The sequence below is a fragment of the Aptenodytes forsteri genome, unplaced genomic scaffold, assembly GCF_000699145.1.
Source record: "Aptenodytes forsteri isolate BGI_AS27 unplaced genomic scaffold, ASM69914v1 Scaffold482, whole genome shotgun sequence".
NCBI classification, from domain to species: Eukaryota; Metazoa; Chordata; class Aves; order Sphenisciformes; family Spheniscidae; genus Aptenodytes; species Aptenodytes forsteri.
This window is the reverse complement of record NW_008795046.1, coordinates 840,676-859,151: the sequence shown is the minus strand read 5'-3', so window position 1 is coordinate 859,151 and position 18,476 is coordinate 840,676. Positions and strand designations below refer to the sequence as shown.

The 18,476-nt window shown below is 43.9% G+C and overlaps 1 protein-coding gene across 1 annotated transcript in view; it reads right to left on the bottom strand.

Annotated features, from left to right (window-relative positions):
• BTBD11 (BTB domain containing 11) overlaps positions 1–18,476 on the bottom strand; it is a 77,139-nt gene that overhangs the window by 33,199 nt on the left and 25,464 nt on the right. The window contains exons 3-4 of the mRNA XM_019471452.1: positions 17,988–18,140; positions 3,286–3,451 (exon numbers count right to left, since the gene is read on the bottom strand). Of these exons, the coding sequence (XP_019326997.1) occupies positions 3,286–3,451; positions 17,988–18,140 (319 nt within the window). The remainder of the gene's footprint in view (positions 1–3,285; positions 3,452–17,987; positions 18,141–18,476) is intronic.

The window sequence follows — 18,476 nt, the reverse complement described above, 5'->3', positions numbered from 1 at the left end:
TTAAAGAAAGCCATTACCTCTGTTACAGACATGCCCCTCAGACTAGCAAAAGCCAACCATTTTCATAAAGTCTCCATTTTTGTTTTCACTTGGGTTGACTGTTTTTTTTTTTCATGTTATCCTCAGCATCCTCAGCATGGTGAGTGAAACTAGGCTTGTCAGCCTCACCTCCCATCTTCATATACAAAACTAAGCATCTTTGTCTTTGGGTCCCCAGCAGAGAAATGTTTTTATCAAAGCAATCGTATTTCCACTGGTATTTTAAAAAGACAATAACTCTATTCAGTTTTCTGTGATCACAGTTTCATAATATCTAACTTTTTAATTACCAAAAAAGCCTTTAAAAACATCCCAAGCTCCTCTTAAGACAAATTAGATTCGGGCACACCTTTTTCAACGCAGATACTGTAAGGGGCTGGAAATGTAAAGGCTTTGTATAGCACTCCCTAGCAAACAAGGACTTAATTTTAAATGAAATGCCAGACAGCACTGTTGCAAATTGCTGGCTCTAGGAAAACATGGCCCTGTTTGGAGGAAAAGTAGATTAAGTGACCCTTCATTGCAGAACCACCACAGTGCAACTTGTATTAATCTGAAGTACCTGCTGCAGCTGATCACCATTTCCCTTAAGATAAGTATTACTGTGGCTGTGGTAATGAGTCCAGATGAAACCATGAAAAAATCATTAAATCTGCAGTAAATTATAACAGAAAAAGCTGCTTATTAAATACAGTAGGGGGTGTCGATCAACAGCCACCAGTTGTTTTGTAGTAACTCTACCGCAGCACGCAGCTACCTCTAATGCATGTTTATAGCCTACCTTGAGGTCCCCTGGTAAATCTGCTCTCAGACGATAGCCTGTTTGCTGTTTAACTTGAGTGCTGCCGTGAAGTGAAATTATTTTCAGAGAAACTGGAGGTGCCCAGCACGGCCAGACACAGAGCCATGATGCCGCTCTGCCTAGCAAGAGCCCAGCATCACTGTTTTTGCTGAACTACCCCATTTTTCCCGTTTGCATGCAAGGGCTAAAGGTAGCGGGTGCTTAGGTATGGAAGGGCTGCCCTTGTAGAGAAAGTATAAATTAAGGTTTGTCCCTGCAAGGTACTTAGAGCCCCCTTGAAACACATTGAGCATTTCACAGGATCAAATCCGCAGTGTACTTATGGAGATAAAGAGTAAGGGAATAGGCATTTGGGGCGTCATGCCGTTAGTAAGAAAAAACAAGTTCACCCCAGGCAAGGAGAGTTCTTGGGTGACTCGAAGTTACTTGCAAAGAGAATTTAAAACTACTTCAGCTACAGTCAGTGGCAAAACATTTCCTCTGGCAGTCAATAAACACTACAGGAACAAACAGGACCATGAGAATTACAAACTATTGTGTTTGGGCCTTGAAACACGGGGCAGGATGGCAGCTTAAAATTAAATACATGTTCCTTCAACTATTATTTCAATTTCTGTAAGCGGCATCATTCGGAAATTAAATCAAGTGTTTAGCACAAGGGGTCTAATCAGATCTGAAGAAAAGAATCTGAAAGCCTCATGCTGGGGCTCCCCCCTGCAAGACGCAGCACGTGAGCAGCCACGGCGAAGAACCCCGCAGCAACATCCACAGCAAAGAGCCTGCCTGGGGACCACACGGGATATTTTGGACCTGCTGAAGCTAAAGAAGGACTTACCACTGACTAAAAGGGGCCCAGAATGTCATGCTGCAGTATCGGGGCTTTAAAGAGTTAATGAGGTTTCTAACCTCCCCTCCCCTTGCACTGCTGTCCCTGCTGCTCTTGTCTCTGCCGGTCCCCCAGCCTTGCACTGCAGCATCGCTCAGCCCCCTCTCTTTGCATGTGGGAGGAATGGATTTTTAATGAGCCCATCATCAGTGTTTGACACACACACAGGAACACGGTAACAACATGTACAATCAATGCAAAGGGCATTTGGGTTTTGACAAAATAAAAAATGTCTCTTTTTCTTTCAGCCTTGTATCACTTAGGGCTCTGTCCTGCAAGATGTGGGATCCTACAAGACGTGGGATCTTTGATCCAGTGAAGCATTTAAGCACAGGCTTAACTTTCACTCAAATAGAGTGTAAGCATGTGTTCAGAGTTAAGCACATGATTAGGTACTTTGATGAATCAAGCCAGAATGTTCCCAGGTTTCAGCCTGGAGGACAGAGGAAATACGCTGTGAAAAGTTTCCAGGTTCAGACTAACTTAAAATAATATTAATTTTTAAAAGTATCACGTATGAACTTTGGAATGAACTCTCCAATACAATTTTTTTTGGAGTAGTACTGCTCTTTTTTAAAGCTCTTCTCAAACAAATCCACAATATTGACTCAGACTGAAGCTCCTGAACAGCAACATTAACTCACATTCCCAGAGCAGTTTTTATCTTAGAGGACCTAAACACACTTACAACCCAGCTCCTGTCCCAAGCGACCACCTCAGGGGCGGCAGCCACCTGCCTCTTGCCAAAGGGCATGTCACAGCTCTGGGAACATGCAGTGACACTTTCATCAGGGGCACCAGAAAATTCAGGGAACTCCATTTCAAAAGGAAAATGGTAATATCCGTGGCCATCGTTTCCCTCTGGGAAGGGGGAACCACCTCAGTGAGCACCACAGTCCAACAGACTGCTGCCGGTAGGCGGCCACGGGGGCAGGTTTATCTCCAGACACAACCACCAGCCTCGTGGAGGTGTAACTCCAGGGAAATTTAGGCTCCTCAGTTGGTGGATGTTGGCCACAATGACTAATGGAGTGGTAACACTGCAGAGAGACTTTCATGTCTGGAAGGTCAGTTCAAACTGGGCTCAACTCAATTAAAGACTGCCAGCAATTAACTGTTTCCTGCCGGGGTTTGGTGGTGCACGTGACATGCATTGCAGACCCCAGGGCAGTGTTCAGTGGAAGGACGTTCACCTCACAAAGCCCTGCCCCACACCACTGTTCATGGCATTGAAGCAGTTTTAAGTATTGAGATCAACGCTAAGCTCTCTTGGGATCTCCTTCTGGCTTCAGCCGACTCAGTTCACTGTTAAGAAGACTTAAGGGGACACATTCGCCCTCATGCTGAGTTACCTCAGTACCAACAAATCAATACAACTCAAAAAGACCAAACTTAACATAGACGTTCACCTGGCGGTGCTTTAACTCAATGCAAAGTAATGCAGGGAAAGCATTAAGGACCTGTCTATGTTTAGCTGAAAGCTAGGGCTCATTTTCTGTGATAAGCAGGCAAAACTCTCACATTTCACAGTTGCTTCTTTACATTTCTATCTCATTACCTGTTCACTCATGCTGTTAATCCCATCCGGCCCCAGCAAGGATATGGCTTGTTTAACCAGATCCGTTCGGCCACAGTTGAGCATCCGGAAACCCAGGTCCTGCTTGAACTTCGCTTCAGTGGCAACTGCATCCAGTTTCCGAGATGCACAAAAACAGTCGTCGATTCTGTGGATGTGAGAAATAAACTCCCTCAGAGGACAATCAGAGGACAGACCTCACTGTCCCTAGGAAAATAATTCTTTGCCCTATCTTTGAAGGATGTAGGTCATGCACATACTCATTCTCCTTTGCCCTGTATGTTTCAAGGGAAGTGCTCAATGGGAAATGCTAATGCAAGCTAATGGAGATTGCCCTTGGTCTACCTTTCATGGGACAAGTTATAAATTTTAAAAAAAATTGGGCAAAAAAGCACAGCTTTCACTTGATTTTGTTTCCCTGTTTAAGCAATGCACAACACATTCTCGCCCCAAGTTGTCTCTCTGCATTGCAAGGTGATCCAATCCCCCTGCTCTCTGAAAAGTTTCAGTGGCTTCAGTAAGCTTTGAACTTAGATCAAATGGATGTATAATCATTGACAATACAACGAAGAGAAAATAAAGTCACTCCAAATGCCTTCAAGGATTTTGCCAGCTCAGCCCCAGTAACATGGAAGTCTTTCTGAAGCAGAAAGCACAAGTCACAGAATGACAGACTGGCTGAGTTGGAAGGGAAATCATTGACAATACAACGAAGAGAAAATAAAGTCACTCCAAATGCCTTCAAGGATTTTGCCAGCTCAGCCCCAGTAACATGGAAGTCTTTCTGAAGCAGAAAGCACAAGTCACAGAATGACAGACTGGCTGAGGTTGGAAGGGACCTCTGGAGGTCATCTGGTCCAACCTTCCTGCTCAAGCAGGGCCACCTGCAGACAAGCAGGGCACCATGTGATCAGGGAGCAGAAGGCAATCTTGCCAGGTAATCGTGGCAAAACACCACAAATCCTTGCTGGCTGTGCATAACAGATGGGATGTCATTCTTTTAAGGTCTTATTCAAAAGATCCCCAAACTGTAAACTGCTCAAGACATCCATTTCAAATGGAAGAAGGGCTAGGAGTTATTTAGGCAAGATGTGAATCTACAGCTCCAGAGAGAGCCAGGCAATTCCAATCTGATGTTTATCCAACTCGGTTTCATCTTATTAAAAGACAGATTTGCTTTTCTTTCATGCTGAGGAGTGTCTGGGGCAGAGGGTGGAGTCCAAATCCACAGCGCTTTTAGTGTGAACTTGGATAAAGGACTGTTTGGAAAAACATCACTTTCATTCTCCAAAAATGCTAGGTCAGAAAACGAGGGGCTACTTATGAATGAAAAACAAAACAAAGATCAAAAGTGAAAAAGTCAAACATACATCAAATATTTGGTTTCTATTTCATATGTTAAAAAATGCAGCAAACCAAAAGAAAAATATAAACAGCACATCATTATCATTCAAATTTCTTCTTCAAGATGCTTTATCAGAGCTTTATAAAAATATATAACACTGCTTAATATTTAACAGCAATATGCAACAAATATGCTGTTTATATAGAAGCAGTGGTATGTAGTAATAGCTATCACTCTTCCTCTTTCAACAGAGGAAGGAAGGTGAGATGGAAAATACAAAGTATTTTGATCAAAGCTTCTGCAGGACTTAGTACTGAAACTGGCATCTGAGCTCAAGCTGGGCCACCACCAGTCTGGAAGACAACAGATATTTTGTTGATGTTCATTCTACCTGCTCAGTTTGGGTTTTGACTGCTAAAAAGTTGATAGCCTAAAAACGCAAACAAGTATGCCTGGAGTATCATTACTCAGGGGAACAAGGATGGTGCTTCATGACAACAGTATGCTGCAAGATTAATGCACAACACTTGGTCACAATAAATACACCATAACAGCAGTAACAGATTCTGCACCAGTAATACACCTACAATAGAGGTGAAGAAAGTAACGCACTGCAAGGCAGGGTTTTCTGCAGTAGTTTCTGAGCAAGTTTAAGGAAAATGCAAAACCAGCACAGATATGCAGGGCTGAGCTCAATGACACCAAGATCCACAGGAGCAATTGCGGCTTTAACACGTTCACACCATATGGCACATTTCTGACACAAGAGCTACAGCAACATTTGGTACTTGTTACCCCCATAGCATGAGATGCTAGAGGGCATCTGTGCCCTCCTTTAACATACAGCATAGATAAAGCATGCTCAGAAGTTAGGTGGTGGGGGGTTTGGTGCATGGAGAGAGAGTCTGGACTTCCCTGCTCCAGCTGGCTATTTCCAGATGACTCTGGTCTGAAAACAAGGTGGTTCCCTCAGCAAAGTGCAGCTATGGAAAGATCTAGACATCCTCTGACGACTGTAGAGGTGTCTGCTGTTATGAATCATCGCCTGTGTTAAGTCACTGCTTCATCATTTGTACTGAGGTATATAACATACGCTCTGAATAAAATGGGTCAAATTCAGTGCTGGCAGAAACAGGCAGAGCTTCACTGACGTCAGCCCAGCTCAGTGCATGCAAAACACTAGTTGACAATCTCCTCGTTATAAAAAGCAAGATTTTGACCTGGGTTGCACACCCACACAAGGGAGGAAGGAGGAACAAGGACCTACATCACCTATCTTGTACGGGCTGCCCAAATCTCTACTCTGGCATGGGTTCAGAAATTACTTACTTCTCCACAAGTATCTCCTCCATGAGTTGGCCCTGGTCCCCTAAAAGCACGTCAGTTCACCTGCTTATAGCCAAGGAAGGGGACTCATGAATTACTGCTGATACTGGGTATGAGCAAATTAGTACTCCTCAATCAACTGGGGGTATAAAGGTCTTGGTCCAAGGGCTCCAGGATGCTACAGCTGTACAAACACTGCAACAATAACATGGATGCAGGGGAGTGCCTGAGCTGCGTGGCTGCCGGGCAGCACTGACGAAACGTGATCTAGACCAAGTACCACAAAGCAAGAAACCACAACTTAGTGCCATTACCAGTGACCCACTGCCTTTTTATACCTCAAAAAGGACCCATCATGAGTGAGTTACAGCCCTGATTTATGGGACATAGCAAAGGAAACTATATGGCAAAATTGGACAAAGATCATTGCTGGTGCCACCATTGTCGTATGTTGACCAGTAAAATGGGTAATGATCAAACTGGGGAGTTTAATAAAACAAGAGCATGATGCAAGGGAAAGGAACGGAGGATGCTTCAGAAGAGAAAGTGTAGCGACATCTTGAAAAGCCAGAGATGAATGAGTTAACGAAATGGAGATTTAACATGTACAGATAAAAAGCAGTGAAGAGACAGATCAAAAATGATCAGGAACTACAAGTACAGAATAGGAGAACACAGCATCGCTTTTAACACTGGAGAAAGCCAACTGGGAAGATGATACAGCAGACAGACCGAGCAGTAGCATTTCAAAATGAAAACTGAAAAATGAAAAAAAAAAAACAAACCCCAACCCAAATCCATCAAAAATCAACCCTAAGCCACCACAGCACTGCATTTGCTCCCAAGTCCTCTTTCATACCATTAACTACATAATGTTGATTCATAGAATGAATCAATTGTTTAGGTTGGAAAAGACCTTTAAGATCATCGAGTCCAAACGTAAACCTAACACTGCCACGTCCACCACTAAACCATGTCCCTAAGCACCATGATCTACATCACATATCTTTTAAATACCTCCAGGGATGGTGACTCAACCACTTCCCTGGGCAGCCTGTTCTAATGCTTGAAAACCCTTTTGGTAAAGAAATTTTTCCTAATACCCAATTTAAACCTCCCCCGCCAACTTGAGGCCATTTCCTCTTGTCTTATCGCCTGTTACTTGGGAGAAGAGACCGACACCCACCTCGCTACAACCTCCTTTCAGGTAGTTGTAGAGAGCGATGAGGTCTCCCCTCAGCCTCCTTTTCTCCAGGCTAAACAACCCCAGTTCCCTCCGCCACTCCAACAGGATTTGAGGATTCCAACAGGAGCAGAGGGTCTCTGCTCCGTATTACACTGTATAATGGGATGCTGCTCCATCACAGACACCATCCAGAATCACAAACATTAAAGGATGCAAGGTAAAAAAGGAGGAAGGGAATAGGCACCCAGGCTTGACTCACTCAAGACCTCTTAACTTTGTACTGCAACAAATACACTGACAAGCTATGAAGAGGTGGGAAAGGGATGGGAAGAAGCTTGAAAAATAGGGTTGATGAGGAATGGTTAAGTCAGCTAAATATATAGGGTCACTTTTTAGAGTTGTGAAACTGTGCCTGCAAAGCAAGGGAAGCCAGCGTAAGTGCAAACAGAGCTGGAAACCTCCCCAGATGCACAGTCAGTTCACAGCCCTTTTGCCAAAAAGTCTTTGTGATCTTTCCAATCGCACAGGAGGCTGACACTGGCCCGAGAGTGGGACGTCCCCTCCAAGGCCACCTTGGTTTGTTGCCAGGTTCTGCCGGCTGCCAGCGCTCACACGGGTCGTCCTTTCCCCAAGACCTCACCCTGCAGAAAAGGCACTTTTTCATCAAAGGGGCAGGGAAGGCTGACGGGAGGAGCAGAAGACCACGGGGGGCCAATGCCTTTCTCCCCTTCCTCTCCCTGGGGACAGTCTCAGGATGGCAGGACATCACCACCCCGGATGCTAGCTGGGTCAGGTGAACTTTGAGGTCCCCGAGAAGTGACACAGTGACAAAGGTAGGACTGGCCAGCATCCTTCAAGGGCGACAGCCTCTCTCAAAAGACTGATGCCATTCTGAATTCCCCTATTTAGCAACCTGTGGGGCTGGGCAGGGTCCTTGGCACCACCACTGCTGTACACATGCCCCCCACGCCCAGAACTGAGAAGTAATATGCTTGAATTAATAACATACACTGATCATAGTCCTCGTGCTCAACAGCAAATCCACCCCTCTAATTCAGGGGTTCAGTCACATAGCCTGTAAACTCCTTAACTAGTCCCTCCCTACCTTGAATCAAGTAAACAACTGCCTTTATAAGTAAAAGGAAAATTAGAAACAGGAGAAATAATCTTGATTTTATGTTTGTAGCAAAGCTGTGACCACATTTTTTAACTTACAGTGCAATACAATTTTCTCCAAGTCCTCTTTTAATTCCTCACAGATATTGCTTCTACAGCAGCTATCTTCAAGATCATTACAGTGTTGCCACTGCACATAATTAACTTTACTGTGGCTTTATATGGGGGATGCCATGGTAACATTAATTATTTGCAAATGGTCACTGTTGAATGCTGCATGGTGACCATGACACTCTATCATACTCCAAAATACTCAAACCTCTGAAAGCAGTCAAAGATAATCTTCTTCATTTATAATGGGTCCTAGCAGTACAGCAAATTATTTTTATCTTTTCCCAAACTCACATTACGAAAACATAATGCAGCACTTCTACAGCAACGGTTTAAATGCAAGGGTTTTTTTTTCCATTTTCACTCGGACTGGCTAAGATAGGGTCTGTGCGGATCTTTAATAAATTACTCATGGATTGAATACATTTGGGAAAATGGATGATTCAAAGGCAAAGTGTTTCCATCGTAACTGGTAGACACAGCAGCTTTCTTATTACTTAGCTTTTTAATGATTTGTTCTTTGGGAGGGGATTATTGCTAAAGTCAGCAGTAGACAATAAAAAAAAAAGAGCAATGCTCTGTAAATGTTACCAAAAAAAGGTAAGAACATCCCCATCATGTTCTAAGTTCTATGTGCCAGCATAGCATGCTAATAGTTGATTTAAAATAAATGGAGTGCAGACTACGATGAGCAGCAGGACAAACACTCCACTCGACTGAAAGGAACAGATCATCATCCTGACAGCCAAGCATCAAAACCTTGTTTGTCCACCTGGGACTCAATTGCCAGCCCCTTCAATTAAAAGAATGATAATCTATTAATTAAATCCATCTTTTTAGCTCTGTGGAGTTTATTCAGTCTATCTCTGTCCTAAATATGAATGAGGTCTCAAGTCAGAAATTATAGTTCAGCTGGTTGGAAGTCTGGAAGGAGTCATATTTTAGCCAGCAAAACACATGCATTTGCAATGCTGAATTTCTTGGGGTCAGGGATCACAGTTTTGATCTGGGTATGCACAGTCCGTAGCACAAAAGGGTCTTGTTCCTTGCCTGGGGCTCTTCAGCGAGACTACAGACACAAACGGCAATAGCAGGAGCAGCAGACGATTTTATTAAAATTTGTGAGCACTCTTTTTTCCGATGTGGTGCTTTAAAAGGGACTATAATGCTGATACTAATAGGACTGCAATATAAATACTATATTGAGACAATTATTTGCATTTTCAGTTTTGGAGAGAGGGAAACTTAAGCACAAGCATGTTGATCAAAGTGATGAAGAGCACTACTTTTTAACGCAGACATATAATATCTCCATTTACTTTAATCAGGAGCCAAATTAAGACAAGAAAATAAAAATACTCTGGATATTTATTAGCCAACCTCTTATTCTCATCAAAGGCCTGAGAATAAATTGGTTACAGATAATGGAAAATACATTTAAAAAGTGATGCGACTTATCAAATCAAGACCCAAATCTATATTTCAAAACACTCTTAATATTACAGTCCCATGTATATAGGCCAGGAACCATGTTCAAAATTGAATCTGACTTCAGATTTTGAACAAGGACAACATATCACAGGAAAATTTGGGTACAGATTCATCTTCCATTTAAATAGATAGCACAAGTCTTGACTAGCGAGTGGAAGCCAATATGTTACCTGTATCCTGTTTATTATATTCAGGAATGTATATTGAGACAGAGCATATGAAACACAGATGAACTTGCTCGCAATGGAAGAAACCCGAGAAGGCTGCATCCTAAAGCCTGTAAAAATACAAGTGTGTTCTGTCCTAAAGTGAAGGAGAACATAAGGGCAAGGTCCTCCCCTTCAATAATTTTTTTATTACGGTTGTCTTCAGGCAACCAGTTGGCAGGAGAGGTTGAGATTCACCTCAGGAAACGCGTGCTCTACCTTTTAAGTAATAAAATCTCCTTCATCCACTGGCACCATCTGCCCCAAGGGACTGCTGGATTTTGTCAAGTAACTTCTTTGCTACCGCTCGCTGGTTTGGCATTTTTGTGTCTAATTACAGCAATAGCCACGGCTGGCGTTAAAGGATTAGTGAAAATTTGTGGGAGGAACAAGGACATTCAAGGAGCTATGCAAACATCAACCGCCCCTACTTAAAAGTGGCTGTATCTAATTAAATAGCAGAATTTCTTAGCAATTTTCTACTCTCCCTCTCCAGAAACTCAGCACCTTACCCAGTGCATTTTAAGAGAGAGTGAAGAGCAGTGGAAATATTTTTCTGCCTTCAAATCTCTATTTATTAAAGTCTATTTATATTTTCATGCTCTAGTACAAGCACAGGATTTCCATAAATAAAACATTAAATGCAAGTCTTCCTCTTTCACTTTCAAGTTAGAACTACTTATGTGTGATATAGTATTAAGATGACACAGCAAATGGTATAGACTGCTCGGAAAGAACAAAATAGCACATCTTCCCTTCACGTTGCTGCATTTTTCCCTTTCCACAGTCTTAAGAAAACTCTCTACAATGAGACAATGATGCTCCCATGTTAAATAAGCTTCACTCTTGAGGTTCATAATCCTATTTTCCTAGAGAGCCTTCATTAAGAGGGATGGTCCCAGACAGAAAAGCAGACTTAGGTATTCTCAGGCAAAGGCTAATTGGAAATTAGGACTGATTTTCAATTAAAGACAGGTTTTCAAAGGCACTCAGACACTGCACTTGCCCGGAGACCTTTCTGGATCGGAGCTGTAAATGCAACTCGGAGCCCTGGGTGAGGCTGAGACGGGGCAGCGGCTGTGGGAGCATATGGGACTGGAGGGTTAATAAACCCAGTCCTGTGCTGCAGCAAGGCTTTGATCCATCTACACTTTCAGTTTGAACTTACTCATGACCTGTTAATATCCACATATTCCTGTGTCTGTGCTGCCCTTTAAATAGAGTGTATTTTTCCTTCCGCAGTGTTTACTCCTGATGTATTTCTAGAGAAGAGTCACATGTTCCCTCAGCACCCACTTCGCTCAGCTGAATGCGCCCCTTTTTTCTATTCTAGTCTTCCTCCATGAGAACATTTTGTCAAAACTCAAATCACCCCAGCCTGTTTCTCTGTACCTGCTCCAATGTGAATATTTTCTTGACCCGGACACATGATTTGCGATTCCACATCACTTCCTACCACTTCCATGTACAGAGGCACCAGTATTTCCCCGCTTCTACTGGAAATACCTATCTATCAAGATATGCATCCTCAAAATGCATTTGCTTTTTTCATGGCTAAGGCAAAAGACACTTTTTTGGTTCACAACCATTCTGAAATGAAATACTGCTCTACAGTTTTTACCACCACCTTTCCAATACGCAGCTCCCAATACAGTTTATATTATATTGTATATATAGTGTATATGCTAAATACATGCACTGCAGCATGTATTTTTCTATTTAATCTCCACGTGTTTGCCTTCCATTTGTGGAAAATTGCATTTCATCCCATTTCTTTTGTCCCAGCCCTCAAGGTCATCCACTTTTTCCTGGATGATTTCCCAAACTTCCCCTGTCAGGACAATGCCTCTCAACATTGTGGCATCAGCAAATTTTAACTTTATGAGCGCACTGCTAAGATTTGTGCCAAAGCCCTTTCTGAAAATTAAAAAAGACCAGTTTTTAAGAGGGAGAGCTGAAGATCTCTGCTTGTAATCCCACTGCAGCCAACCCAGCCCTTGCCACCTCACTTGAAGCCAGCCCCTGCTCACTTCCCAATTCCTTTACGAATCCCTATCTTCTCTGACTTAACTAATAGCTCCCTGCATGGACTGCATCAAATCATTCACTCAAGTCCAAATAGATGAGAACTACTGAATTTCCTTGGGGTAGAAAATCAGTTACCTTATCAAAAAAGTTATTAGATTAGTCTGGCAAGATCTATCTTTAGAAAATCTGTGTCACATTTTATCCCATTTTTCCCTCAACAACATGTCTTTAATCAGTCTTTGCTTGAAAAAACATTCGAAGGCCTTGCACTAACAGCCTGGAATTTTCCTCGGATCATTTTTCATCCTTTTCAAATGTTGGGCGCTACTATTATTACTCCTTAGAGTTATGGCACCACTCTGGGCTTTCTTAAAAGTAGCTCTTTCTCATCTCTGGGATAAAGGTTATCTGGTCACCCCAATTTGAGTGCATTAAGCAGCATAATTTGCTCTCCTTTTGATCACTGGTTTTTCCATTTTCATAACCTTGTTGCTTTATTTTTCCTTTTCCCCCAAGGATTTTCTTCCTCAAAACAGAGGCAAAGTATTCACTTAAGTTCTTGGGTGATGGCCTCTGTTGGCACTGATGCACACCTCTCACAGGTGCCTCCTCAAGGCCAGCACTTACAGATAACAATTCCACCTCTGCATCCCAGGAAGAGAGGAGGAAAATGTGCATGTCCGTGGTCAGGAGCAGAGATAGGACCCAAACTCACAGCCAGAGAAGAAAAGGGGTATTTGCTGCGTTCACCACACGTGAGCCCAGCACCCACAGGGAACCCAGCCGTAGCTCAGAAATCCTGCTGAAGTGTATGAGCAAGCAATTGGAGGGGATCAAGTTATCATGGCTTTCCATCTGTGTACAGGCACAAGACCCGTCAGGCTGGCTTCTGCTCTCACCAGCTCTGCTTCCACCAGCAGCAATGCTGCCACCTCCAACTAAATTCGACTGGAACGTAACGGGGGGCTCTGACTGCACCAGCGCGGTCGGCATGCAAATCCCACTGCCTAGCTCTGTCCTCCAGTGTTCCCGCAACAACCACGGATTGCAAAAAAGGGACCGTGATGCTTCTCACCGGCACCCTGGTGGTACCAGAGCCCAAGGGGTCTCCACAGGCTGCACGACAATATGGGATGGGGCAAGAAGAAAACAGATCCCTGTGGGACTCCACACGTGAGGAGCCTGATGGCAAAAATGCCATTTCCCATCGCTACCCTTTGGGCACAGCTGCCAAAACGGACTTCAGACCTCTTTACAGAATTGTCCCAGGCTCCTCCTGCCAACACCTGCTGCAAGTGAAGCAGCTGTGGCCTGTGGTGGACGGTAATGAATGCCACAGGGAGCAATCTTGTTTCTCCACCATATAAGAGGAAGGCACAAGCCTTTTCATCTATGGATAAAAAGAAACCACTCCTCAAGACGACTAAACTCTGCTTCTCCTCCAAATCTCAGCCAGGAGCTTTGCAGCCTGCTGGGCAAGGGGATGGGGGACTAATGAGCATGAGAGGGCTTCCAGACACCCCTGTGGCTGCAGAGAAATGCCCTGCCTCATGAGCAATGCTTCTGGAGGATCTCAGTGCTGTGAGGCCACATTCAACATTCCTCTTCATCCAGACACCAGGAAGGTCCCTTGGACGTGACGTGGGCTAGGTCAGCCACCCCGCAGGCCATTCCTTCCCCAGCCAAGCTGGGGGTCAGACATCCAGCTGGGATGTTCGGGGTTCAGGAGCCAGAACCTCATCCTTGGACAGTGCAAGCTGGGATCTGCTGAAACATCTCCCTCTGCACCACTGGAAGTACCAGGAATGAAGATGCTGCCCACCTGATTCCCTTCAGCAGAGCGCAGAGCCCTTCTCGGGAGCAAGGGGGCTGCTTGCCAGGCCCAGAAACGCCCAGGAAAAGCAGCTTTCCCAAGAGAAGCAGACAGGGGATGACTCGGAATCAAAGAGGTCTGAGGCAATGCTGAGGGTAGAAGAAAATAGTTCAAATAACACATGGGAACTGCCCTTTGTAAAGAGGAATTGCATTCATGTCTCGGAGACTGTGGATTTTTCTTCGATTTTTGCTGCTTCTGGATATCAGAACAAACACGTGCATGCACACACACACTCACACCCCAGACTATATCCTTCTTTTAACCTCCGACTCACCAGAAAATAGCCCTTTATCCAGTCAGGTGCAAGTAACAGTCCCCTGCATGACATTACCACCTCTCTTGGGTCAGTTTGTTCCAGCATCTTTACATCCTCCAGGATTGCCACGACATATTGCAACCAGAAATGAAGCCACTGACCCTGATAAAAAGCATGGCAGCCTTTGTGCTGAGCAATACAGGATGCTCCTCCCTTGCTCTGTTTCTCTGCCACCAGCCTCCAGTCCCCAGATGTAGTCATCCATTAGCAATCCTCCCTAGCACGTCTAACACATTGTTTTGAGGTTTTTTTAAACAAATGTCCCACAGAATGGAGGAAAGACAGACATGCAAAGAGCTTCTTGTGTTTAGGTGGAGCAAGTAGAAAGGTACCCCTTGCAGAGGTAACGATGAGGAGCAGCCAAAACCAGGCATCTGCTTGCAGCCAGCCAAACCCAGTACAGATGGAGAAGTGATGCTACCTTACTGCAGCAGAAAGGCAGGTCAACACAGTTTTTACCACTGTGCCTCTTTTTGGCAACAAATTACCTTCATCCCTGACGCCTTCTTTAATAAAAGGTCTAGAGAAGGGAGCAGAGCACCCACCTTCACCAGATTTATGCCAGCAGAGAGCTACTGTGCACACAGTTCTCTACTGACTACATCCAGTTGCCTCAGGTGGCCCAACAGGGCCTGGGTACAGGCAAGGCTTTATTTAAGTCTGGTCTCCCACTATGACAAAGAATATTTTGGACACAACTTGGGCTTCCGTCTCAGCTAGCTGTTGTGCATGAAGCACTCAGTCCATCTGTGAAACCTACCTCCTTGCAAAAGGTGGAGACAACTGCTCTATCTAAAGCTTCCGCTCGTGGGGGAATGTGAACATTTATATCCCTGCTCATCTCCCGAGGCTGGGGAAAGGGAAGAAACTTTCTGGCACATCTGCTGCTGTAAAATGAAGGAAGATTAGGAAGGAGACAGGCAGCTCCTGCCTGATCCCAGCTTCCCTCACTCCTCTACCCAGAGCAAGAGCAGCTCCCCTTTCAGGAGATGAAAACATTGCAAGAAATTAAGGCGATGGATTTTTAAAAAAGGTCAGAACGGGGGAGAAAGAGAGCAAGTATTGGAATGAAAAGCAGGAAGAAAGCAGAGATGATTTACAAAGCCACGTATCAGGAACCTCCCTGCTGGAGTATGTGATTGTGCTGGGAAGCGTCACACGAATCTGCTGGGAGACCTCCATGCTGTAGTTCAGATAAGAAACTGGACATTTGGTTTTTAGCTGAAATGATCCTGAACTTCATAGCCTTTGAGATCCTGCCAATCTCTCTCTCTCCCCCTCTCCCCATATGTGTGTTTTTCCAGTGTGGAAGCTGATTTTGCTTTATGCATTTGCAATGACAGGTCGTGAATCAACACCGTGGAATGATGCAATATCACATGGGACCATGGGAACTTTTCGGTTCAGGTCTCTATATTTTAGGGACTAAAGACAACTGCTAAGAAAAGCCTAGAAATTAAACCAGTTTCAAGGTTCTACTTACTAAGCCATTTCTATGAAAGTCACAAAATACATCAAGCTAACTGCATTTAAAATCCTCCAGCTGTCACAGCTTATTTGAAAAGCCATCCCCTGCAAAGTTGTTGCGTTTCCCGCCCCCCCAGTGTTTGCATTTATGGAATTGATGCTTGTTGAGGAGCTGGTACTTGGAAACCCTCCCTCCCTAATGGAGAGGCATGAAAGGTTGGTGCTCGGCTTAGTGGAAAATAAGAAGTGCTGAGGGTCTGCATTGAATACAAATAAAAAATTACAAGCTGCAAGGTTTCAAATTAATATCCTGACGCTTCACGTTATTCTTCAGAAAAGCTCGGTCCTTCCTTTGGTCTCAGGATTACAGGCAGCCAGGGCCTGATTCGTAGCTACATAAAGAACCTGCTGCACTATGCAGGCAGTAGGCACAGGCCTTAAAATAAAACCCAAAGTACATGGACACTCATTTGTAGACCTCTGCCAGCACAGTAAAGTGAGATCTTCATTTTGGGACATCAGGGGGTGAATCGGGCCCCTGCAGCCAAATAAGGGCACATCGCGAAGTCTGGTCTCTCTAAAATCCAGAATTTGTCTCCGGAGTAATTTCTCTTTACATTCCCACCTGATTAATCCCAGGCTGTGCTCTTCAGGCTCGCTCTCCCTTGCAAGACGAGCAGGAAAACAGCTACCACATATATTCTTTATGAAATGAATTCTTGATGGCATCTTTAAACTAAATGCTGATTTGTTCCTCATAATTAATAAAGTCTTATGCAGCATAATACAACTCACCCCAACTTCAAATGATTTTGAAACTCCTAGAAAATTGTCTAACAGTTGATGGCATATGCACACTGACAAAATACAACTTTAAGAATGGTATAGTGTGGGGTTTTTTTAATCCACAAATATTTAACTGTATCTACCTTAATTTTTAAGACAGAGGATGTAGAGTAGAAACATCATTGCCTTATTTGCAATCCTTATTTGCAATCCTACCTAAATACTGGAACAGGTATTAAATTAATTGTGCCTTTTCAAAACCAAGTGCTAGGTCTTCAGAAGGTGCATAGTACCTGTAAGTCCTGACATTTCAGTAGGGACGCAGAATGCTGCACTTCTGGAAATGAGGGCCAAGATGGTCACACCAAAGGGAAGCAATTACAGCCAAGTTTTGAAATCTGAAACGTTCAAGATTTCGCTTTCGAAATTCAACATACTTCTTCAATTAAATATTGAATAGCTGCGACTATAAAAAGCCTATACAGGTCTCAAAGTAAAGTATTATACTCTCTGGTAAAAGAGCATGTCAAGGCCAGAGTCAACAGAAGGCAGCTGCTCCGATGCAAGTTGTCCCAGCTAATCATGTAGATCATCCCTCTGCTTTCTGTGTTGCAGGGAAGAATGCACCTACTGCTGTATGAAGAAGCAAACTGCTGAAAATTGGGTTTTACGTACAAATCTGTGAAGCAATAGCAGTGAGTAATTTCTACTTTGGCAGATTCAGAATGCCGTTTCATATGAAAATCAAAACCAAATATATTCTTGACTCCAGAACAGCCCTAGATCATGCTTTTATACATGTACATAATAATAAGGCAAAACAGACACTAAAAACATATCCTGGCAATAAATAGTTTAAGACTTCATTAAAAAACCAAAAGGTCACATCTCATACACTAAAAAGTCAAATTATCTAGGCTGACATTTACAACTAATTTGAACCGACATTAGCATGAAAAACATGATTTTACTGCAAGAGGTAGTCTTACCTATAAGTTTAAATGTGCCCTTTAAGCATTAATGCTGAAAACAAAGCACTGAAAAATATCTGCAGCCCTGCCAATTACATCTCAGTATTTTATAGCAAAGCAATGCGAAGCAGACAATTAGCAGAAGATTTCAGCCCCTCATTAGCAAGCAGAACCTAACAGTAAGAGAAAAAAACCCCACGACCGTATGAGCTCTGATGAGCAGATTACGGGCTCGATCCAGCTGTGAGATATTCAGGCACCCATTACCATGCAACCAGCTTATCCACGGATGTGAGCAAATACCAGGAGCCGATTTTGCAATGCACACAGAGACGAGCCCAAGCATCCATGCACCTCTCAAGGCAATAACAGAGCCCTCTGCCTGCCTGCTCGCTCGCTGTCACTAGGAAAGAGAGACACATTTTGCACAAAGCAGCTGATTTTTTTTTGTGGACTTACTTTAACTGTCGAGGTTCGCAGTCAACTCCCGGCAGTAAGAGCCTCGCTGCCTGCCGTACGTCATCGCTGTCCACCGAGAAACTGCGACGATGCCCCGCGTGAGCCACGGCAACCCGTATCCACTCCATCAGGGGAGGCAGCACAATGAATGGCCTGGGAAAGCACACAGACATGAATGCTACAGTACACTAGCATCAAAATAACAGGTATACAGAGAGAGGGCAGGGAGGTGTGTGTGTGCGCGCATGTGTATATATGTGTGAGAATATATATACAGAGAGAGAGAAAAGGAAACAAGCAAAACGAAAGCATGGGAGAGCAAACTGGCTCAGCAAATTTCAAGCAGGTCTAAATCAAGATGTCTCACCCTGTCTCTGGAGCAGGATTATTTGAAGAGTGAGATTTATGAGCCACGCTCATTTATGGGCCTCCTGTGAGGTCAGTGCACCCGCCTGGCAAGCTCTCCCTCCCCCCCCCCCCCACTCCCCG